General features: G+C 41.8%; 2 protein-coding genes across 5 annotated transcripts in view; one reads left to right on the top strand and one right to left on the bottom strand.

Annotated features, from left to right (window-relative positions):
- Positions 1 to 634: 634 nt before the first annotated feature.
- The window catches only part of METTL9 (methyltransferase like 9), a 51,365-nt gene continuing 27,387 nt past the window's right edge, over positions 635 to 24,612 (bottom strand). For 2 of the 3 annotated variants that reach the window (XM_032326908.1, XM_032326906.1), the window contains exon 5: positions 635 to 2,857. In XM_032326908.1, the coding sequence (XP_032182799.1) occupies positions 2,652 to 2,857 (206 nt within the window). In that variant the 3' untranslated portion in view covers positions 635 to 2,651. The remainder of the gene's footprint in view (positions 2,858 to 24,612) is intronic. The other variant, XM_032326907.1, reaches the window with a different exon arrangement.
- On the top strand, positions 4,976 to 15,077 carry IGSF6 (immunoglobulin superfamily member 6). 2 transcript variants are annotated; one of them, XM_032326910.1, is made up of 6 exons: positions 4,976 to 5,113; positions 8,912 to 9,271; positions 11,903 to 12,006; positions 12,676 to 12,723; positions 13,090 to 13,170; positions 14,550 to 15,077. In XM_032326910.1, the coding sequence occupies exons 1-6, from the start codon at positions 5,011 to 5,013 to the stop codon at positions 14,604 to 14,606; spliced, it is 753 nt and encodes a 250-aa protein (XP_032182801.1). In that variant the 5' UTR covers positions 4,976 to 5,010; the 3' UTR covers positions 14,607 to 15,077. The 2 variants fall into 2 exon arrangements, with proteins under 2 accessions (XP_032182801.1, XP_032182803.1); XM_032326912.1 differs by lacking the exon at positions 12,676 to 12,723.

The raw sequence follows: 24,612 nt of genomic DNA, 5'->3' as shown, positions 1-24,612 counted from the left end.
TGGGCCGTGCAAGTCAGACCCCACAGTCCCTACTCGGCACAGGGTCTTCCCTGCACCGGCTAGAAGCAAATTTGGGGGTACACAGCCATCTGCACCAATATGAGGGGTCACTTCAGCCACAGGAAGTTCATATGTGAAGTTAAGTATGTGCTGTAGTTGTTAGAAAAAAAGGATCATGAAACACTTCAGTCGGTAACCAAGTAATGGGAAGCAATTGATGAAAACATCTTCAGTAACGAGCCTATTGAAACACTGTACTCAGATCTAAGTGAAAAACAAAGCTTTAATCAGAAAGAGGACTTGAAACAAGTACGTTTCAGTTTATGGCCCAGCCCAGCTTCTTTCTGTTAAGGGTCAACTGCATAAAAACTGGTTTAAGACATACAGAAAGGCAAAATACACTATTGCTTTTAACCGCTCTGCACAAGTGAGAAGTGACTGAGGGTATTGTACCTTCTTTCCTTCCCTCCTCTGTAACCCGTGGCCCCAAGACTCAAGGGACTCACACTACAGGTGCAAAGAACCCATGACCTTCGGGGTCAATGGGTTAATAACTTGCTTTGACCACAAATAGAGCTCTTCTTAATTTCTCTAGCATAACCTTAAATTTGATATGAAGCACTTACACGAGGAATGGTGCAGACAAGAAGGCAGCTTTATTGTACTTTGGGGAAAAAACAGGATTCCATTTGTGGGGGGAAATAAAAGCCATTGACACTCAGTACGCAACACTGCCACCTAGTGGAGAGGTGACACACCACCAAGACTTCCAAGACCAGGTATCAAATGTGCTAGGATTTGCTGGTTTAAATTTTCATCCTACAACAGAACTGTTAATATATTGGTTTTCTGAGAACCTGGTTTTGAGAAAGTATTTGTATCTCTGAAATGCATAAATGGATGTGCTTTCTCTGCTTTTGAGGGGCATAAAGAAGAGAGATTTTGTGTTTTTTTTGAATAGACCATAAAATTAATTCTTGATTTCAAAATTATGAAACCCTTTGCGGCAACCTGCCTCTTTGAACATCCATCACTCTTGCACTCTTGTTCGACAGTCAAAACAGCAAGATTATGACAGTTTATAAAGAAACAAAACTAAACTGTGTAAGAACTACATTATGTTTACTCATTTCCTCTATTTTCATCATCTAGGGTGCTACTTGAATTCCTGGGGGAAAAAAAGCACTAGAATGCACCAATAACAATTTTGCATAAATCACATAACCCAACTCTTCTTATGACAACACAGTAACAGTGGGAGATATCGGTGTGAGGATGTGGGAATGCTGTTCTTAATGAATAATAAAGTGATTCTTCTTGAGGCTTTCATTCTCCTTTATACCCAGGTGTTGCAGTCAATGTGTTGACTTGATGACTTCTATGAGCATATAAATGAGAATATTTAATGAAACACCTGGCTGAAAAAAAGAAAGTCATGAGAATAACATATTGTTAATAACCACAATCTCGAATCCGTCGTCTCTGTTATTACTGAGATTTTAGATTCTGGGTTAAGTGCTCTGCTCTCTTTGGAATATGCACAATGGTTATTGATCTTGCGAATGAGTTCCTCTATTGCAACATTTGTGGGTATATGGTTGGAGGCACTCACGGATTCTAGAATAGAGGAGTCTGACATGGTCTTCATCCGTCCCTATTCTTGGCGAATAAACTCAGTCAAGAGTTTCAGGAAGAACCAGGTTCTGGGAAAGAGGTATACACGTGTAGAGTAAGAAGTGGAATTAAAACATTTTTAGGCTGCATTTTGTCAGAAGCCACAGATGAATGTTTCAATTCTGAGAACCTGAGATTGTCCAGAAAAGCAGAATTCTGAGCATAGGGTGGAAGCGATCACCAAGTCGGAAGCCCGTGTTTTGAATTTCCCAAAGCCAACTTGAAATGGGGACTGGGGAGTGGTCCCTGAAGGACTAGATCTGAATGAAGTTGTTCTTCCTAAGGGTTCGTCTAGACTGCCTAGCTCAGTGCTCACCACAGTTTGCAATATTCCCCCGGCTCCCACCCGGTGGGAAGCCTTTATCACACAGTCCTAACTGCACTCTTCACATAATGCTACTATTTGGGCACCCCTGAAGCCAAAGCAATAAAAGATCCTAGGGGAGCCTTATATTAACTCAAACATGATGCCAGAGTCATCTCCAAAAAAGTTTATTAGCATGATTAAAAACATTTTTTGAATAACAGAAAGAATTTCTAAACATGAAAGAATATCAGTGGCTATACCTTTTATAACCAAATATTTGCAACTGAACGGACAGCTTTATTGCCAGTCTTCACTTTATTAAAAACAATCCATATTTATTGGTTCCATGTGACGTCGTGACTATTGCTTTGACTGGGAATGAGTCCCTACTGTAATGAAGTATAAAAAATATCTTCCATACTTGGGAGTGTGACCTGTAGACTGAGTAAAGAGTTGATAAAAATCCTCAAAGAGTTGGGTTTTGTTTTTTTAGAAACATTCCTTTTACACACTACAAAGAAATAATTAGTATTTTGGCTTTTTAAATTCCTACATGATATTCAGAACGGCGGTCCCCAAAGGTCCCCCCTTTCACGTAATCGCAAACGCAGACCCTCTTCTGGAGTGTACATTCTCAGGGTGGGCTCTGAAGACTCGGGCCTCCACGTGTCTATACGGGTTTGAGAACAAAGACAGCGTCGTCCAGAACGTAGTAGTCATTGTACATGTCGCCTTCACACAGGTATGGTAATCTGGTGAAAGCTTCGATAACAAAACCAGCTTTTCTGAAAACTTCCGGCAGACTGTTCACTTGTTCTTCCCAGTTCTGTCCCTTGATTTCTAAAATTTCGGATGGTTTCTCCCACTTGCCACCTACTAAAACAAATAGAAACATTAAGTTAAATTCTTGAACAGATTAAGGTATTCAAAGAGAGAAGGGAGGAAGAACATTTGCCAGGGACCTGGTATGTGCCAAGCACGGGGTGCTTCGAGGACTCATCTCCCTGATAGCTCCTGAGGAGGAGGGCAGAGACAAAGTACGAACCCAGAGGGCTGAGGGACTTGTCCAAGCTTGCAAGTGAAGAGCAGAAATGTAACCCTGGGTTTATGTGGATCCAAAGCCCACACTTTTACATTCTCTGACAGAGACTCCAGGAGACCAATTGGGTTGTAAGTGTTTACGATTCTGGAGAACTCTGCATACAACACACAAATACGGAAGCAGAGAGTTACCCACAAAATGTGAAAGAAGGTTTAGGGATAAATGCAAGAAATATACCCGTAATGTAGTAAATGTATTAACGAGACAGGCTGAAAACGGACTAACAGAAGTTTTATTTATAAAGACAGATCATTGGTGTATTTTTCAAGGGAAGGTGATGGGATCTACTCCCTAACTTTTCATAACAATTTTATACAAGTTAAGCTCCAAGACCAGAGAGAGGTAGAGATGGAGAATGACTGGATCAGCCTAGCATTTCTTGGACTAGTGGCTGAAGTCTGTATCCATCATTTCCAAGCCCATGAGTGTCAGATGCCTGTGGAGCAGGGGTAGGGGTGCCTGGATAAGGTCTCCAGGCCTTCAAGTTCACACCAAGCATTGGCTACAGACATATGGACACAAAGATAATGGAATATGTCAATTCTGGCGTGGTTTTAGGTCCTATGCTGTTAAAAAAAATGCACACATATTAAAAGTATTACTGACTTCAGACAGAGGGTAGCTTTCTGTGAGAAAATACATGATCAATAGGTCCCAAGAACACATTCACTACAAGGGAAAGACTTTTCACTCTTCTTGTGGCCCAGCACCTGAACCCTCTTCCCGGAGTCTTGTGGGAGACAAAGCCCAGGGTTCCTGCAGCGAAGGCAGGCACTGGCGCATGACCCAAGCTCAGACACACTCGCCTGAGACATGGAATGAAGAGCAAGTGACCCAGAGAAGTGGGACATGGGCTCCTTCCCCGGGGGACAGAGCAGTGTCCATGCAACTGCAGCTGGGGTGGCATCAGGTGGTGTGAACAGCTGCGTGTGACCTGTGCCACGGTCCCTAGTGCTGGGCAGCAGCGGTACACCCTTCAGATCAGTTTCGCAGCATAATCTGAGGTGTCTGTCTTTGCTGTAGACCCCACAGGATTCTCCAGTCCTCCTGTGACTGTGTGAGCTACCCCGGAATCCTTTCCATCAAACCCCTCTCACTTAAGTTGGCTTGAGTCCATTTCTGCTGCTTCCAGGGAAAAACCCAACTGATGACGCCTCTGTGGGGCAGGAGAGGGGGTAGGAAGGAACCTCAACAGAGGGTCCACACTTGGTTTCAACAACACATTAACAAGGGGTTACACAAAGCTGACGTACAACTAGTTAATATCACCAACATGTTTCCTCACTGTGCCACAGTGTACTATTCACTAATTTTTCTCTTCTCCCTATACAAAGACACTCCTTCTACTTCTTCCAACTTTCCAATGTTATCGGCCCAGCACTGAGCACATAGTAGGTCCCCAGGATCATCAACCAAACTACCCTGGAAATTTAAAGTACCAATTGCCTGTCAAACAATACTCTTTCCTGGGAATGGAAAGTGGAAGTCAAAATCTCCCTCAAAACATCTACAAGTTGGGGCGCCTGGGTGGCTCAGCGGGTTAAAGCCTCTGCCTTTGGCTGAGGTCATGATCTCAGGGTCCTGGGATCCAGCCCCGCACTGGGCTCTCTGATCAGCAGGGAGACTGCTTCCTCCTCTCTCTCTCTCTCTGCCTGCCTCTCTGCCTACTTGTGATCTCTCTCTCTGTCAAATAAATAAATAAAATCTAGGGAAAAAAAAAATCTACAAGTCCAAGAAAAAATTTACCATATGAACATTCAGGAATGTGCTCTAGACTAAAATCTCAACTCTAAGTGGTGAAACTGAGTTACAAACAATCTTTTACACAATTTCAAAAAGTTTCAGGTTATGGTTCCTTAATAAGAGTTCCTCTATTCAGTTCTTCTTTTCTAAAGACGCAGGAAAAAAAAGAGCCAACTCTCTTCAAATGCCCAGTGCCCACCATCGCATGCACACACCCGAGATGGAGACCGTGACGGGAGGCAGGATCATTCTCAGCCTGGAAATTGGCCTGATTCTCTTTTATGTCGGTAAGTTTCTTTCTTTCCTCCTCCATTTTATCTAACCAATCCCTATTCCTCACCTAATGCATTTCTATTTAAAGCCCCTGCAGATTAATTTTTAAATGTCTAATGCTATGGAAGTGGTCTTTGACCCCAAGACAAATAGGTAGTAACAGAACAGCTGAGAAGTTTCAGATTAACCTTGACAATGTCCCTTGCTGATTTAGAGAAGAGCACCTCACCAAACAAAGGGGTGGAAAGGTTCTTAAAATTACATGTGCTAGTCATCAACAATGTCGTGTCCACAGAGGCAAACGTGCATTGCACATGACGGGCATACACAATAATTACTGAACATTTTCAAAGAATAAGGTGTCCTGGGGCGCCTGGGTGGCTCAGTGGGTAAAGCCTCTGCCTTCGGCTCAGGTCATGATCTCAAGGTCCTGGGATCGAGTCCCGCATCGGACTCTCTGCTCAGCAGGGAGCCTGCTTCCTCCTCTCTCTCTGCCTGCCTCTCTGCCTACATGTGATCTCTGTGTGTCAAATAAATAAATAAAACCTTAAAAAAAAAAAAAAAAGGAATAAGGTATCTGAAAAGCCAGATTTCTGTAAATTAAAAAGAACCTGTCATTTAAAAAAAAAAAAGCTGCCATGATCCTTCCACAGAGCATAACCGTCCCATACTAGATATATATGTATTTTCAAAGATTTTATTTATTCGAGAGAGAGAATGAGAGGGGAGAGGTCAGAGGGGGAAGCAGACTCTGCCGAGAAGGGCTCCTGATGTGGGACTCGATCCCAGGACTCTAGGATCATGACGTGGCGCCCCTAGATATATTTTTAAAATTCTGCCTCTACTGACTCTCTCCTCTATTAAGGAGGAGCGGTTTTAAGCCGTCTCATCACAGCTGTAATAAAGCTACTAATCTCCGAGTTGCTCACAAAGTCCACACCACAGAACAGGAAAGGTAGCAAAAGCTCTTCAAATTATTTTTATCTCAGGGCGCTTGGGCGGCTCAGTGGGTTAAGCCTCTGCCTTTGGCTCAGGTCGTGATCTCAGGGTCCTGGGATCGAGTCCCGCATCGGGCTCTCTGCTCAGCGGGGAGCCTGCTTCCTCCTCTCTCTCTGCCTGCTGCTCTTACTTGTGCTCTCTCTCTCTCTGTCAAATAAACAAGAAATCTTTAAAAAAATAATTTTTTTTCCTCATCTGTAAATAAACATATAAAAAATGTTAACAATGGTTATTTTGGGCATAAAGACTATGGGTGATTTCAGTAATACTCTAATTTTTTTTCCTAATCCATATAAATGACTTTTATAAACTATTTTCATTAGTATTATTTTAAAGTAGAATCCTTACCTTTTCAAGATATACTCTGACAGATGTGAAGAGAGAATTATCTGAGATTTACCCTAAAATCATGTGGGAGTGAAGGAGCAGGTCGGGGGGTGGAGGAGCGCTGTTTGGGGGGTTGAAGCAAGACAAGACTGGGACAAGCCGGAGACAGTTTGCTGTGCGAGCCTGCTGCTCCTGTGCATGCTTGAAATTCTCCATGTGAAGTGTCAAAAATCAGTTTTCTACTTATTTTCCAGCTTGGATCACAATAAAGTGATTTTTTTCAAAGGGGGCAGCAGAGAGACTCAGGGGAGGGGAGAGAGAATGAAGAGTCAGACGGTTAACGACTGAGCCACTGTGGGTGGCCAAAGCGATCTTCTTTATTCCCAAGAAGATACACTTTCAAACTTTTCAGAGGGTCCTGCATCGGGGGGGGGGAAAAAAATAAAAAGAATCCTCTAGGATATAAGAATCCTGAAACAGAAACTCTGGCAGGACTAGGCTTGGTGTGGCCCATTATCCAAACTTCTCTCTTTGGCGAAGACGCTGTGTCACCGGTGTGGGGGAGGGGCGGCCATGTCCTCACTGGTCAGGGCTCTCAAAGGAAACTGCTGCGGGCTCTTCTCCCACACTCAGTGCGAACAGTGCAGAAGTCGGAAATGAGTGGAGACATGAAACTCCAAAGTTGCAAATATTTCTTCTTCCCCGGGACATTAGTTCTCCAAAATTTTTTAAAAGTCAGCTTCCCTTTGAGACTCTGTGCGAAGGGGGACCCCGACTGAGATGCCGCTGGCAGCTGTTGGATCTTGGCAGGCTCACCTCCATTTGTAACCCCCGTTATATACTGATCATTATAACGTGCAAAGTGTTCGTGCTGCTAAGGGGGCGGCCTCTGAGTAGGGGACGTAAGGCTGTAATTACCGGACTTAGGAGCGAGTCCAATCCCTCAGCGGCAGGTGAGTAAGGAGCCTGCTGGTCCTTCTCCAGGTGACCTCACCCTGTCTTCTGGTCTGTATTTATCAGGTCACTAAAACACTTCTAGCTCATCTCAGACTGTACATATACTAAAATTAAAACGTGGCCAGAATATATTTGCATCACAAATGCCATCATTCTATTTTAAATTTCTCTTCTGTTCTGAATGAAGACTGAAAAAAATCATTAAGTCAAAGAACAAAACAAAACAAAAAATCCTTTCTGAAATTCAAGCATCAGACCACTTGGATTACTTTTCAGTTTTATTTACAGGAGCCAAGGACAAACTCAGACAAATAAGACCATTTGGAACACATAACCAGGCAGAAGTCAAACGAAAAACTTGCATAAATTCCAATTTGTCTCAACCAATATGATTTTACATAAACCTTCCCTTACCCCAAAAAGGGTTCAGGGCAGTTTCCCACTCGGAAACACTACAGTGCTTTCCACTTCAGGGGCCTGAGGTTAGAAGGCCAAGGTCCAGCCAGCATAACTTGGATAAATCACGCAACAGAGAGAGCACCGGACGGGGTGTCTTGTCCCGGGCCTGCTAACACCCGCTGAGACGCCCACAATTATCCCTAAAACGGGCACGTGACACCATGGGACAGGAGAAGTGGAGGCAGGGCAGCAGGAGAAATAGCTACCTTTTATTAAGTTCTTACTAAGGTTCAGCCGAGTAAGTATTCCTCAGGCATCAGCGGCCTCGCCGAAGCCTCCCACTAACTCCATGCTGCATATACGATCACCACTTCGCTACCGACCATGGGGCTGGACCCGAGCTCGAGTCTGTGCTCTTTATCACAACACTGTTCATCAAACAAGACAGAAGCTACAAGGGACTACGAAGCAGGATGCTGGTGCCGGGAAGAAATCAGATCTGCTTACGGTGGCATGGCTAACTCATTAGGCCTCTGCTTGGTAACCAAATATGCTGGAGGCTAAGCCAGGGCTGTATTTCCCCAGGTGTGGACCTAGTCTTTTATGTCTCCCATAGGGACAACCAGGCTTACAAAGGGATAATTGTGACCTGCCGTGAATTCCTAGCAATCCCAACCCCCCACAAGGCAAAAAAAGAAAAAAAAAATCCCTCACCTCATGAGCTCAGTCAGCAGGGACACTTGCATGAGGTGCTTCGATATCCATTTCCACACTGACCACAGCGCTCCTGGGAGGCCAGGGGTATAGATGAGGAAGCACGCTCAGAGATCAAAGGAAAGCTTGTAAGGACACCAAGAGTAAACGCGGGGACCCCAAATTCCTGACTCCAGATCTGCTGCCCCCCCAAGGAATCAGCACAGCCAACAGCAGGGTAAGGTCAGCGAGTGTGAAGAGTTAGAAAAGTGAGGGCCACTGCTGTCGTACTAGTGTAGTCTTGTCTGTGCTGAGGAAGGTGGAAGAAAAAGAAAGGAATCTGGAATTCCCTAGCCCCACAATGTCCTTAAAATAGAAGCACAGGCAAAGGGAAGCGAGAAGTCCACTAAACGTGGCTCGTGTGCTTCCTCCCACAGGCGCTGCGCATGACTGTACGGTCCTTGTCCAGCAACCGCCTTACCTCGAAGTGGCCCACACTCAAGGGGCCGTGACCATTCAGTGTTCCTTCTCCTACAACGGGTGCATTTCAGGGCAACCCAAAAGCCTGTGGTTTCGCTATGGTGCGGACCAGCCTGAGAACCTATGCTCGGACGGATGCACTGGCGATGCAGGCAAATTCACAGTGAAGGAAGCCCTGACAGAGGGAGAAGTCTCCCTCACTATAAACAGGGTGGCTCTGAACGACAGCGCCATCTACATCTGTGGAATCGCCTTCCCCACGTCAAAGCAACCAGGAGCTAAGCGGACCGGAGAAGGGACCACCCTGGTGGTAAGAGGTCTGTCAGCTGAGGCTTTGCCCAGCCCTTTAAATGATTACATCACTTAAATGCAGGGATGAAGAAACAGATGCACTAACTCAATACCCTGGCCAGTGAAGGGCGTGGTCTGACACAAGCGGACAGGACGTCGGGGTTGGAGCACTATTCCAATCCCATCTCCCAGCCTCCACAGACACAAAGTCAGGGCTCTCTCTCACTCTGTGTCCAGACTCTACTAGTGCAGGCTGGCCAACAGGTCCTCCTTTTGTGAATGACAGTGACTGATAATGTGTCAAGTCCAAAGGGAAACTTGGGATGATTAGTGAGCAGCTTGTTCAGGAACTGGGCTGGCATTGCACCGTCTAGAATAAAGCGTAAGTGACCAATAAATTGGATCCAGGAAGAAAAAAAAGGCAGTATGGAGAATAAATATAAATTTGACGAGAAGCCACTGGGGGACCTCTGAACCCACCCATTCTGCATGGCCAGAACAGAAAGGGATGTATGACACAACTTCTTGAGATCTGCTATAACCTATGACAATTTCCTCATTCAAGTGAGGATATTGAACCCAGCTACATCCTACAAATCAAGAAATTAAGGAATTTCGAGGGGGGGCGCCTGGGTGGCTCAGTGGGTTAAGCCTCTGCCTTCGGCTCAGGTCATGATCTCGGGGTCATGGGATCTGGGATCGGTTCCCTCATTGGGCTCTCTGCTTGGCCTGCCTCTCTGCCTACTTGTGATCTCTGTCTGTCAAATAAATTTTAAAAATCTTTAAAAAAAAGAAAAGAAAGAAATTTCAAGAAAAAAGCTTCACATGATTCTGGGGAAAGGAAGAGAAAGGAAATAATACTTGACTTTTTTTGGATCTCTTCTGTTAAAAAGGACTCTGGTATGATGAACACTGAAATCATTAAAACACTCAAAATCAAACAGCCCTACCATTTTAAAACAGGACTTTAGGGACCCGAGATCATCCTGTATTTTAATTCCTGCTTGGGTTTTTGGTACCCCTTTGTTATTTAGCCTTAGTTTACCCTCACCTGTAAGATAAATTATAAGTGAATAAATACACATAAAACACTTTTGAGGATGCCTGGCTTATAGCAAGTATGCTTAAATAAATGTCAGCTACAGATATTAGAACAAATATACAACAACTTTGGAGACTTGTATTAGTCTACAAAAAAAGTCAGCCAAAACTAAAAATAGTTTGTAAAGAGATGAAAGGTCTCAAAACTGCAAGTTCATGTGAAGACAGATTCTTCTCTAAGAACAGAAATGGAAGTATAACTAAAAGCGATTTCCTGCCTCTTCGACAGGGCTCCAAATTTAGCACTTGAAACTTTTTTTAAAGATTTGATTTATTTATTTGACAGACAGAGATTACAAGTAGGCAGAGAGGCAGGCAGAGAGAGAGAGGGAAGCAGGCTCCTCACTGAGCAGAGAGCCCGATGAGGGGCTTGATCCCAGGACCCTGAGATCATGACCTGAGCAGAAGGCAGAGGCTTAACTCACTGAGCCACCCAGGCGCCCCTAGCACTTGAAACTTTTAAAAAAAATTTTACAGAGGTGGTTAATCTGTTACAAAAATGTACGCTGTACAAACTGAGTTCACAGGATGAATATCTATGGGCTATTTCGCTGGATAGTACAGATTGTTCAGATAATAATTACATTTCTAATTATATTCTGTGCTTCAAATAATCAGGTAATTGAAGACAACACATGTTGCTCTATTCCCACCAAGAGCACGGGACACTTGCTGCAAGGAGGGAGAAATTCAGAATGTGAATATAGATTCAATAATTCTACTTCCAAAACTTTATTAGAAAAGAAGGCACACGTTTAACAGTGCCTGTCATTTAAGGGTGTAGTAGGCCCTGAGATTCTCAACATAGGGGCTTCTCAGCTCCTTGTACAGAATGTACTATTCAGCTATGTATACGAAACAGTTCAAGGTTATAAATGCCAGCATTCACAAACACATGGCGAAAATATCCTAACTCCATGAACAGACTGTTGGTGATCCTTGTACACTATTTCTACCACAGGAATTTTAAATGCCCTTGCACAAACTGTCCTAAAATGTTTATCTAACTTCAAATAATGTTTTATAAAAAATGATTCTTAGTATTATGGCAAGTAATTAATTGAATTGATTTTTTTTTTTTTTTTTTTTTTTAGTTTTCAAAAGAAGTAACAATTTTAGTATATTTAGAGAAATGATGAACGGGTTTCAGTTCTATCACATCCTTGAGGGTCTTCTGAATCAGGAGACCCTGAATAAATTTTTAAATGACTAGCCAAGGGGCGCCTGGGTGGCTCAGTGGGTTAAAGCCTCTGCCTTCGGCTCAGGTCATGATCTCAGGGTCCTGGGATCGAGTCCCGCATCAGGCTCTCTGCTCAGCAGGGAGCCTGCTTCCCCATCTCTCTCTCTGCCTGCCTCTCTGCCTACTTGTGACCTCTGTCTGTCAAATAAATAAATAAAATCTTTTTAAAAATAAATAAACAGACAAATGCCTAGCCAAGCAGAGCAGCTCACATATCGCCTCTAATACTCGAGTTCCGGTTGCATTTCACGCATGTATTTGCAATAATATGTTTCAATAATGACTGTGGCTCTTTCTGTTTTTGTAATTAACAAAGAAATGAAGGAACTACACAGACTACACAGCCTCCTGATAGCCATCCTATCACTGCTCTCTATCTACATTATTGGTGCACTCGTGATCTTCATAATCCTCTCCAAAGTAAGTCAATTTCCTTGCACTAGATGTCCCTATAGCCTGGAATATTATCCTAAGGAAATAACTTCCATCTCTCCACATGTGAGCCTCAGAAACAGCTCACCTAATTAACAACCTCCTCTACATCTGAGGAAACACCACCTGCAGGAACGGTCTACGGAAGTGTAACTTCTCATCACTGGAAGTTTTACTAACCAGAGTACAAAACTTGCAATGCTTTCTCTTTAAAACCAGTCATATGAGAGTAAGAAATCCTTCTCTATAACTATCTTATATGCGATCTTTCCACTGGGAAGCATTACTGTTAACTATAAAAGGCCTATGAACAGCCTTTAAGAGCAAAAAGGGGTTAACAAAGAGATGAGAAGCTGCCTTAAAATATCTGTAAAAGGCCTAAGTTCTTGGGAAGGAGTATCTTCTGGCTGTTCATAGGCTATAAGAGGGGGTACATATATGCTATATTAGGATCATGACACAGCCTAGAATCAACATCAATATGAATTGTTATTTTATTAATATAATAAAAGCATCTCAGAAATTACATAGACATTAACTCTTACTGTATATCATTTAAATGTTGAATTAGTTTAACCTTAATATGGTAGAAGATATCTGCCACAATGGTTTTGAGTACATAAAATGTCTTATAAGACTTTCCTTTTTTCTTGACAGTCAAAATCTAACTCTTTAAGAAACAAAGAAACCGAAGATTCACAAAAGGTACAGCCCAACGCTTGTATCTTTTAAACGGTGGCTAGTTGTAATGATTCCAAACCTGAAATAATGAAAAAATGACAGAGAACATCATGGTAACTTTCAACCATAGATACCATTTCTTATTACTGAGAAACTCAAGGATAATCTCAAGTGGTAAACTATGATTTAAATGTGATCATTCTCAGCCACTAACCCTACCGAACATACTCAGACTACAAGTTAATGGTGAGTGTAGATGTGCTGGGGGGTGGGGGCAGGCCATCACTCTGACTGGTGGCAGTAAAGAAAGACAAAGCTCAGATGTGTATGCAATAATCACTCTTCTAGTCCTAAGAGAATCAGGCGTTTTGTTCTCATTTCTGTTTACAGAAGAAGAGCGCCCGGCGTATTTTTCAGGAAATTGCTCAAGAACTATATAGTAAGAGACACGTGGAAAGAAGACAGCAACCTGTAAGTGTAAAATATCAAGGAGACGTAATGCAGACACAAAGCATGTTGACTGGAAAAGCTAAGCCGCCAGCGAGCCATCAGTCATCATGTTTTCCTCTAGAGGAGTCTGAAAGAGACTTTCACACAGAATGCATTTTTATATAGAACCTGTTTCAATACATAACAAAGGACATCTGAAACAATATTAAATAGAGACCACGCTGGCATCTTAGCAACATGGAATCTTTCAGAAACACATTGCATAGAGGCAACATTTTCAATTCAGACAAGGATGCTTTTGTGGATTAAAAGATCCTTGCATAGTACCTTGCATGCAGTAGTGGGCAGTAAGGAAATGCTGCAAACAACTGCGGGTCACGTTATACAGAACACATCACTTATTGCTAATACGGCAGAATTAAATTCACAGTAGAAAAGAGTAACTAATTAAAATAAAAATCAAGTCTTTCTCAGTCTTTGGGGTTACAGTGGCAGGAAGAATGCATTCACATTATCTGTAACATACCTGACAGTGTCTCTTTAAAGTCCTATATAACAGGTTTTCCAAACAAGATGCTGTTTTAGTGCTAGTGGAACAGATACTAAAGTTCCCGTCATGCACAATCGGGCTGCTCAGATTTAAATTAAAATGTATACAATATAATGAACTTATACACAACTAAGGATTTTTCTTAAATAGCTGCCAAGAGGGCAAATGTAACAAGTGTCTGATATGAGGTGTTCTTCTTTTTTAATCCAACTTTTAAAAAGGATCTTCATCCAGGAAAGAGTGGTTTCTGGAGTCATTTCATAGTTCAGCGTGTATATACATACACAAAGAAAAGGTCTCATCACCTAAGTTAGCACTCTGCATAATTAAAGATGCCTGTTCACTCTTTCCTTACTGAGGCCAGAGCATCTTTTTCTGCAAACATACAAAGATAAGTGTCTTGAAGACAAGTCTAGAAGTAAGTACTATTATGTAACCCAGGACTCTCCCAACAGCATCTCAACAAGAAAACTAATTTTCAACAGAGCACAGAGGCCCATGTTATTGTGCACTGTGAGGCTAGAGAGAGCAAATCCCAGACTGAAAACACTGCAGGCCAAATAATCCTTTGTTTCAACAACAATATAGACAACAAAAATGCAATGAATGGAATCTTAATATACTTATTAAAATATAATAATAGAAAAATGCTCTAAGAAAAGAAGAGAAAAGTAATTTGCAGTGCCCACATCTTACTCTAAATGCAGAAAGAACAGTAACTGCACCATTAAGATTACTGGAGGCTGCTTAGGACACATAAGGCAAGAGGGCATGTTAATTAATATGTTGCTTGCCATGGGGCATCACTGGTTATATAACCTTAAATATGGCTTGTCATTTACTACTGCAGGAGAAAGGCAACGCTTACGAAAACAGAAGAGTGCTTTCCAACTATGAAAGACCATAGAAATGTTTTAATTTTCAAGTAAGTCACTGAAAATCCAAATCCAGAAGTTATGGCACTTTTAATGGACATACGCCCATCAGGGCTTTAAAAAAACGATCAAAGATAAATGGAAAAAACAATTCTCTACAAGGAAGGATGTACAAGGAAATTATCACTAACAGTAATTACCAAAATACTAAAACCCTACAAAATACAACTGAAAAATACTTTCCTAACTTGCCAGAATTCTGAGTAGTCTAACATTTTAAAAATTGCCATTTTCCTAACATATTCCTATATATGTGTCATTTGACACGTGAGGTACATGAGGACTGCTACCCTGAAAATTAGACGTCACATCCCATGCTTCTGTCTTGGGTGCAAGAATTGCCTTTATGGTTGAGAAGTGATGGGCCACGGAGACTAAGACGGGAGGCGGGGAAGAAGAAAGGGAAGTGCCAAAATTTGAGTTTAAAAAAAAAAAGGGAAGACGAAAAACCATCTTGCAAAGTACCTTGGAGTGAATACTGTTCTTCTGGTATTGCCACTGGGCAACAGGAGAGTGCACATTTTCCTGCCTGCGTATGCAAAAGGACTTACATCATGCTACCAGCAAAAAGTGAAAAAAGAGAGTAAGAATATGATAGCTAAAATAGAGAGGATCTGACACAGGAGGTTAAACAGACAACCTCAGAACCTCAGAACACAGACGCCCCAGCCAACTCTAGATGTCAGTGTCGTGCTAAACAACAGCACCAGGGAAGCAGTGGGCAAGGCACCGTGCTTGCCTGTGCCTTTACAATATTGATTTTTAATGGATTTAGGAGGGGAATGTCAGGTAAGAGGTGGGGCCAGCAAGGATGTTTATGGAATCATCACCATCTCACTGAGAAAACATACTATGGATTGTTCTTTGAAAGCTACCTCAATGTAAAAATGTATTTAAAGTACCCACAAGTGTGCATTCATTATTAAAAATTAACTACAACCTATTTTTATTTCATTAAAAATTTTTTTATTAAATTAAGACACCTCCTATTAAATGAGGTGAATTCGGTGGGGGCGAGCTGTGCCTGGGTGGCTCTGTCATTAACCTTCTGCCTTCAGCTCAGGGTCATGATCCCAGGGTCCTGGGATCTTGTGTCTCTCTCTGTCAAATAAGTAAATAAAATCTCTAAAAAAAATAAATAAATAAATGAAGTAAATTCTATGTTTAAAACCCAAGCAGAATTTTAAAATATTTTAAGATCCCTGTGAAAATGTCTGGCAGTGATGGCAGTAGTAACATGTGTTATTACATGTGCTCAGAAAAAACGGGAAGGGGGGCAGCATGTCAACTCCTTTTATTTGTGTGCTTGTATATATTTGTATGAGTGCCTATGTTGTGCATTCGTGTGTGCTGGGTATAGTCTATGTGTATATATGTATGTGTATACATGTGCATATATGCGTAACTGACACACAAGAGTAGAAATTAAACAATTGGCTTAAAAAGTCATAGAAAGAGAAATGTTAATGTTTCTTCCTGTAACTCAAAGTAAACGGTCTTGTGTTCTCCTAGGTATATAGCTCTATTCTGAGACTGCTGGCTTGGATGAAATAAATGAATTTCTATACTAGATGGCCAAAAAAAAACAGTAAGCACTAACTACCCAGGTGAATGGAAAGTGTTAGATTAGATCATTTACTTTTCATTTCTGGGAGTCATTACACTTTGGTACTCCTAGGGCTGAAAATACACTGTTCTTTGTGTAACTTAACTAGCCGATAAAATCCCTGAGATAAATTAGTATTTGATTTAGAATAAGCCTTACCCAACGCAACAAGGACGGTGTTCCCAAGATTACTGATTAAACTGAAACTGGGATATACTTTCCTTTGGGAAAGCAGTTACCTTCCCTGAGATCATACAGATCAGTTACTGATGTATATATTAATATGCCTCCTTTTATTCATCCATCTAGAAAACAACATGTATTGGGTGCCGGACTATCACCCAGTCAGAGGTCCTTCTTTCATGCGGCTCTTGGGGTCACAATGACCTTGTCCTTCCCTAATCCCACCTTGTTTACACTCTCATGGTCTTGCCTATGTTGTGCCCTCTGCCGGGGAAAAGCTTCTCAGACACAAACACAGCTCAAATGCCACCTCTTAATGAAACCTTCTATGACCTCCCCTAGAAGTGAATGGGTCCTCCCTTCTCTGTACCCACAGTACTTGTCATATTTCTTATCAGACTATCCTGCCATTGTCTGCTTATATCTGTCTTCTGTATGATTCTGCAAGTATCTTAAGACTAAAAGCAAGTTTTTCATTATCTTTGTATCCCACCGGCCTAGCACTGCCGGTAAAAACTAGGCTCTCCAATACCTTTATATGAAAACACATGAACACTGTTTCTACAGAAAAACATTTTTTCAGCATGTCGACTGAGAGATGAAGCACACGCCACTCCCCAGCCGCCAGCCCTCGTCCTCACTGTAAGCAATGCTGGTTCAGTCCTTGGCAGTAACTGTCCTTCTAGCTGAGCATCTAGAATTTTCATTGGAAAAAATTAAACGACAGCTTTCTGTTTAGATTTGAGTTTCCCGTGACAATGAGAAGAGAATAATACTGAAACAATTCCCAACAGGAGGGAGACCAGAAAGATGTGCTTCTGGTGTCTACTACACACCCCACCCTCTAGACAAGGGCACTTAAACCACATACTGAAAGAGGTGAGCAGGACTTTTTTTTTTTTTTAAGATTTTATTTTTTTATTTGACAGAAGAGATCACAAGCAGGCAGAGAGGCAGGCAAAGAGAGAAGGGGAAGCAGACTCCCTGCCGAGCAGAGAGCCCAATGCAGGGCTCCATGCAGGGCTCAATCCCAGGACCCTGGGATATGACCTGAGCCGAAGGCAGAGGCTTTAACCCACTGAGCCACCCAGGTGCCCCAAGGTTAGCAGGATTTTCAGAGTAAGTAATTTCCTCTTCTCTGCTACATCAGACCTGAGTGAATCAGGGACCCCTAGATCACAGGCAAAGAGTGAAGGTTCTGTAGAATCAAGTCACACTAACCAATAGGCAGTGCACACTTTGAGACAAAGTTGCGATGTCTAATGAAGTCATCAAATTATGATAGTTACTGTGAGAAGAGTGAGGTCTCAGACCTGAAGGACACATATTTCAAATATTTCAATACTGAAGTACTGTGAACACAGGATTAATAAAGCCACAAACAAAATCAAAGTAAAAGGACAGAATGGGATGACCTAAATCTAACACGTATTAAATTATCAACACTGAGACAGACACGGTAGGGCACTCTCCTATACATTAGACTCTTTAATACTCAGGACGAGGGGCGCCTGGATGGCTCAGTGGGTTAAGCCGCTGCCTTCGGCTCGGGTCATGATCTTGGTGTCCCAGGATCAAGTCCTGCATCGGGCTCTCTGCTCAGCAGGGAGCCTGCTTCCTCCTCTCTCTCTCTCTCTCTCTGCCTCTCTGCCTACTTGTGATTTCTGTCTTTCAAATAAATAAATAAAACCTTTATAAAAAAAAATACTCAGGACGAACCTTGAGGTAAGGATTAGCACCACTCTTAGAGATGAAACACAAACCTTAACAAGAGGCCCATGTTTCAAACAGGGCCTCAGAGCCCAAGCTCTTTCCATGCAACAGTCTTACCAGTCTTGCTTATTTCTCTTTAGACTCATAATGGGAGTTTTAAGACTAAATATGCCTGATTTAACTGGAACAATGGCCCTATAAGAAAGTAAGAAAGTTGCCAAAGGCTACTTCTCAACAGGCACCAGCCTCGCAGGAGAATTTCACAGGAGAATTCTACCAAATTCACAGTTTCACAGGAGAATTCTACCAAACTTTCCAAGAACAGAGAACCACATGCAATTTAAAGTGTTCCAGAGCATGGAGGAGAAACTTCCAAATCATCTGTTTACAAAGCCAGCAGAGTACTGATACCAAAACATGACAAAGATAACACCCTCCAAAAAATAAAAGATGAGATCTAAATCAATCATTAGTCATCAATATTTTGCTAACCTATTCATTTAGAATTTTTATAAATACAATCTGGCAATGCATTACAAGAAGACTATCCCAACTAAGTCCGGAAATGCAAGGGTGGATATACAGTATACACATACGAATAATTTAACAAGTCAAAGGAGAAGAAACAGAATGACTACCTCCGTTGATGTTGAATATACAGGTAACAAAATTCAACAGCGATTCCTGACTTTTTAAGCTCTTAATGAAACAAGATTTAGAAGATGATTTCAAGCAGCAACATCTTCCTAGGAACAACGCAAAAGGCAAGGGAAGCAAGGGCAAAAATGAACTATTGGGATTTCATCAAGATCAAAAGCTTTTGCACAGCAAAGGAAACAGTTCACAAAATCAAAAGACAACTGACAGAATGGGAGAAGATATTTGCAAATGACATATCAGATAAAGGACTAGTGTCCAGAATCTATAAAGAACTTAGCAAACTCAACACCCAAAGAACAAATAATCCAATCAAGAAATGGGCAGAGGACATGAACAGACATTTCTGCAAAGAAGACATCCAGATGGCCAACAGACACATGAAAAAGTGCTCCATATCACTCGGCATCAGGGAAATACAAATCAAAACCACAATGCGATATCACCTCACACCAGTCAGAATGGCTAAAATAAACAAGTCAGGAAATGACAGATGCTGGCGAGGATGCGGAGAAAGGGGAACCCTCCTACACTGTTGGTGGGAATGCAAGCTGGTGCAGCCACTCTGGAAAACAGCATGGAGGTTCCTCAAAATGTTGAAAATAGAACTGCCCTATGACCCAGCAATTGCACTATTGGGTATTTACCCTAAGGATACAAACGTAGTGATCCAAAGGGGCACATGCACCCGAATGTTTATAGCAGCAATGTCCACAACAGCCAAACTATGGAAAGAACCTAGATGTTCATCAACAGATGAATGGATCAAGAAGATGTGGTATATATATACAATGGAATACTATGCAGCCATCAAAAGAAATGAAATCTTGCCATTTGCAACAACATGGATGGAACTAGAGCGTATCATGCTTAGCGAAATAAGTCAAGCAGAGAAAGACAACTATCATATGATCTCCTTGATATGAGGAAGTGGTGATGCAACATGGGGGCTTAAGTGGGTAGGAGAAGAATAAATGAAACAAGATGGGATTGGGAGGGAGACAAACCATAAGTGACTTTTAATCTCACAAAACAAACTGAGGGTTGCTGGGGGGAGGGGGTTTGGGAGAAGGGGGTGGGATTATGGACATTGGGGAGGGTATGTGCTTTGGTGAGTGCTGTGAAGTGTGTAAACCTGGTGATTCACAGACCTGTACCCCTGGGGATAGAGTATTATGCCTCCATCAGAAAGGATGAATACCCAACTTTTGTAGCAACATGGACGGAACTGGAAGAGATTATGCTGAGTGAAATAAGTCAAGCAGAGAGAGTCAACTATCATATGGTTTCACTTACTTGTGGAGCATAACAAATAGCATGGAGGACATGGGGACTTAGAGTGGAGAAGGGAGTTGGGGGAAATTGGAAGGGGAGGTGAACCATGAGAGACTATGGACTCTGAAAAACAATCTGAGGGTTTTGAAGGGACGGGGGGTGGGAGGTTGGGGTACCAGGTGGTGGGTATTATAGAGGGCACGGATTGCATGGAGCACGGGGTGTGGTGCAAAAATAATGAATACTGTTATGCTGGAAATAAAAAAAAAATGGTGTTTATTCCCAGAAAAAAAAAAAATTAAAAAAAAAAATAAAAAAATAAAAAAAAAGAAGATGATTTCAAGCCAAACAACAGCAATCTCAAGCCAAAAGACAGCATCATATAATAAAGTAGAAATATTCTCATTAAAGTAAGAAATAAGATAAAAATGTCTACCATTTTAAAAAACATTTTCTGGAATTAACTACCATTTCACTTGGACAAAAAAGTCTAAACATGGAAAGTAAGTAGCAAAACCATGTGTAGATGTATCAGGGAAACGCAAGCGAATCAATACAGAAACTACTGGAGACACTAAAATAATTGAAAAATGTGAAAGATTACAAAATTAGTACAGACACAAAAAAATCAATTGCTTGGGTATATACACCTACCATTCATTCTAAACTATGATGAAAGAGCCATTTGCTACAACACAGATGACACTGGAGGACATTATGGTAAGTCAAACAAGCCAGACACAGAAAGATAAATACTGCTGATCCCACTGACATGTGGAATCTAAACAAGTCAAACTCGCAGAACCAGACAGTAGAACAGTGGTTGCCTGGGGCTCGAGGGTGGGGCAAATAAGGAGACGCTGGTCAAAGGGCACAAACTTCAGTGACAGTAAGTTCTGGGGATCTAACGTACAGCATGAAGACTATAGTAAGGAACCCTATACTGCACGTCTGAAGTTTGCTTAAAAAAAAAAAAAAAGATCTTAAGTGTTATCACACACAAAAAAAGGGTAACTATGCGAGGTGATGAATGCATTAGACCGCAGCAGTAATTCACAACATGTATGCATATTAATCATCATGCTGCATACCTTAAATACATATAATTTTTATTTGTCAATTTCCCAAAAGCTGGGGATAAAATTTAAAAGTTAAAAACCAGGGGGTGCCTGGGTGGCTCTGCCTGTGGCTCACTCAGGTCATGACCCGAGTCTTGGAGTGAGCCCCACATCGTCAGGCTCCCTGCTCAGCGGGGAGTTTGGGTCTCACTCTCTCTTGACCGCTCCCCCCAGCTTGTGTTCTCTCGCTCGCTCTGTCTCAAATAAACAAATAAAATCTTTTAAAAATAAATAAATAATAAAAATAAAATTAAAGCACCCAAACCCATCCCCAATTCCAGATGTCCCTTTCTTGCTTTTACAGTTTACTTTCTCTGTAACATTCATCACCAACAGCATGCCATTTGTTCCTGTTCTTCCTCACTAGAACGAAGCTCCATGAGGGCAAGGGTATCTGTGTGTTTTCCACTTGCTGTATCGCCAGCATCTAGGCACTCAGCAAATACTTTTAAATGAATGAAGATATTCTGTGGCATAAGAGCACCAATTCCCTTCCACCTCCATTGTAAGCTCCGTCCAACACTGTAAATGTGCGCAGGGCAGAGGACTCTCTTCCAGACCCAGAGTGTGTGTCAGGACCCCTCACCAGTTGCTGCTGGGCAGGAACACATGCCCCTGCCCTTGACAATGGGCCCTAAAGTGATGGGGAGATTTCTGGGGAAGGTTTCCCTCACTTATTAAAAAAAAAAAAAAAAAAAAAGGTATGGGTGCAAATGGTCCTCTCTCTTCAAGATTTTTTTTCGCGGGGGGGGGGGCGGGTGCAATGGGAAAGGACAGAGGGAGAATCTTAAGCAGGCTCCACACGCAGTGTAGAGCCCGACATGGCTCCAACCTTGAGATCATGACCTGAGTGGAAATCAAGAGTCAGGAGGTTAACTGCCTAAGCCACCCAGGTGTCCCTCTCTCCAAGATTTTGTCGTGCCTACACATGACACTTGGCACTACATTAGCCATTTTGTAATTCTAAAAGGAATGCCAATACACTGAATATGAAGAAAGGAAAGCAGGTTTTGAACTTGAACAGAAGAGCTGTATAGCAGAATTAATCCAACCATAGAATTGCTTTCCTAAAATAAACACTTCATTTTTAAAGAGAGAGAGACAGAGTGAGGAGGGTTGGGAGGGGGGCAAAGACAGAAGGAGAGAGAGAGAGTCTTAAGAGACTCTATGCTGGGCGTGGAGCCCAACACGGGGCTTAATATCAAGACTCTGAGATCAGGACCTGAGCCGAAACAAAGTATTGGCTGACCACCCAGGCACCCTGCTCCTTCTGTTTCTTAAAGCAGAAAGCAACCTGATCCACACTTACACATGTACAAAGACCTGCTAAGAGTGTGTTCCTTCCACTATTATTTATAAAGCAAACTGCTGGTACCTAAAAGTACATAAACAGTGGTTTCCTCAAGTAAAGTTATATAACCAGTGGTGTGCTGGTAAATGTTTACCAACCACCCTGGAGAGGAGAAAGGCTATGGTGTTTGCCAATTTTCAAGATTTAAGTGCTCCCACCATTGACCATACAATGGTTAGTTTCAATAACAGTCCTTGTTCAATGACTATTTCACTAACTTCACAACAATATAATAATCAGCTCTCAAAGACAACTATCATATGATCTCCCTGATATGAAGAAGTGGAGATGCAATGTGGGGGGGTTGGGGGTAGGAAAAGAAAAAGTGAAAGAAGGTGGGATTGGGAGGGAGACAAACCATAAAAGACTCAATCTCAAAAAGCAGACTGAGGGTTGCTGGGGGGAGGGGGGTTGGGAGAAGTGGGGTGGGGATATGGACATTGGGGAGGGTATGTGCTGTGAAGTGTGTAAACCTGGCAATTCACAGACATGTACCCCTGGGGATAAAAATACATTATATGTTTATTTATAAAAATAATAATAATCAGCTCTCAAGAGCCAGTAAAACTAGCTCCAGCATACCACTGCTTATATCCAGATGATGATGTAGGTACATATGTGCTGGTAAGGAGTAGTTTTCTAGATACACTGAAGTGGAAAAAGGCAACCAAAGGATTTACAATGGGATTTAATTAATCAATTTTTTCACGTGCACAAAGAGTTGTATTTACAGAGACTATCTTAAGAATATTCAAGAGACCCGAACAAGACTACGGAACTGGGACGAATAAGAAAATTTTCATGTATACCCTCTTGCTAACTGCTTGAACTCTTTTAACCATGAATTGCATTTTTTATAAAAATTACAGTTTTTAAAAAATTAAACACTTAATAACCCCTAACCAAAACTGGGTCAGTAAACCAAATAAACTGAAATTGGAATTAGAAAGGCACATTTTACATTTCTTTTCCAAATTAACCTAAGTAACAAAATTGCTGTGGTTTGACTTAAAGAAAAGTCAAAAAAATCACAAAAAATCATTGCATCTACAATTGGGTTTTTGTTAAAAAATAGATTGAGCCAAGTATGCCAAGCACACTCTGATATTCTTAAAACAGCCCAGTATTCATGAACTCACACGGCAAGGTCACTTTGCAGTTCATAGTCCTCACACCGTGTCACATGGAAATCATCAGGATCTAATCAGTGACTTAGAAAAAGGAAGCAATAATAGAGTGCTGTAGAGCAATCTGCAAAATTTATAGTTCACTAAAGGTCACCCACAGCAACAAAGCTTCTTGTCTCAGGTTTGCTATGTGTCACATGTCAGACTCCTTGGACTCAACAGGCAACTCTGTGCTCTGTGCCCACAATCAAGGAGCTTGTTTTCAGGCCTTGTCCAGCTGAATTTCCTCTCAATTTTTAGTGTGAGCAACACAAGGAAATAAAACTCATGGTTAGATTGATGTTTCTTCCCCGGCTCTTCCACCTCCTGCTATGCCAGGAAATAGCACTAACATTCTATCATGTGGTTGCCCAACAGGACACAGGAAACTGGGGCCGTACAACCTGATGACTAGTGATTGCAATGCAGAGATGGAGTGGGGACTTAATTACACAGGGAACAGCACTGAAAAAAGGTCAGGGTGCTGAATTATCAAGGACATTTACTAGGGTTTTCACTGGAGTACACACACACACACACACAACTTAAAGCAATGTCTTCTTTACCATGACAAGGGATTCTACACCAGGAATGTAAAAATGAAGAAGTCAGATGGGGGAGGGACTATCAGGTCTACCTGAGCTCTTCCCACCCTCTTATGTCTAAAGAATTTTCCATTTCCCCCATCATCAACATAAATCTAAAATCACTTGGTAAATGTTAAAGCAAGCATTTAATCTGAAGGGACTATGACCTGAGGGGAGAAAAATTAAGGACAAAAAGATATGAAGGAGCAAGTGAGTGGCAAGGATTTACACTGGGTTTCCATGGTGATAAGCAAACATGAGCATTATTCCCTAAGACAGATTTTCACACATATTTGTTAACTACAACGCTTGCAAAATAGTA

This window comes from Mustela erminea, chromosome 20 (assembly GCF_009829155.1).
Source record: "Mustela erminea isolate mMusErm1 chromosome 20, mMusErm1.Pri, whole genome shotgun sequence".
Classification (NCBI taxonomy): Eukaryota; Metazoa; Chordata; class Mammalia; order Carnivora; family Mustelidae; genus Mustela; species Mustela erminea.
This window is presented reverse-complemented; position numbering and strand designations above follow the sequence as displayed.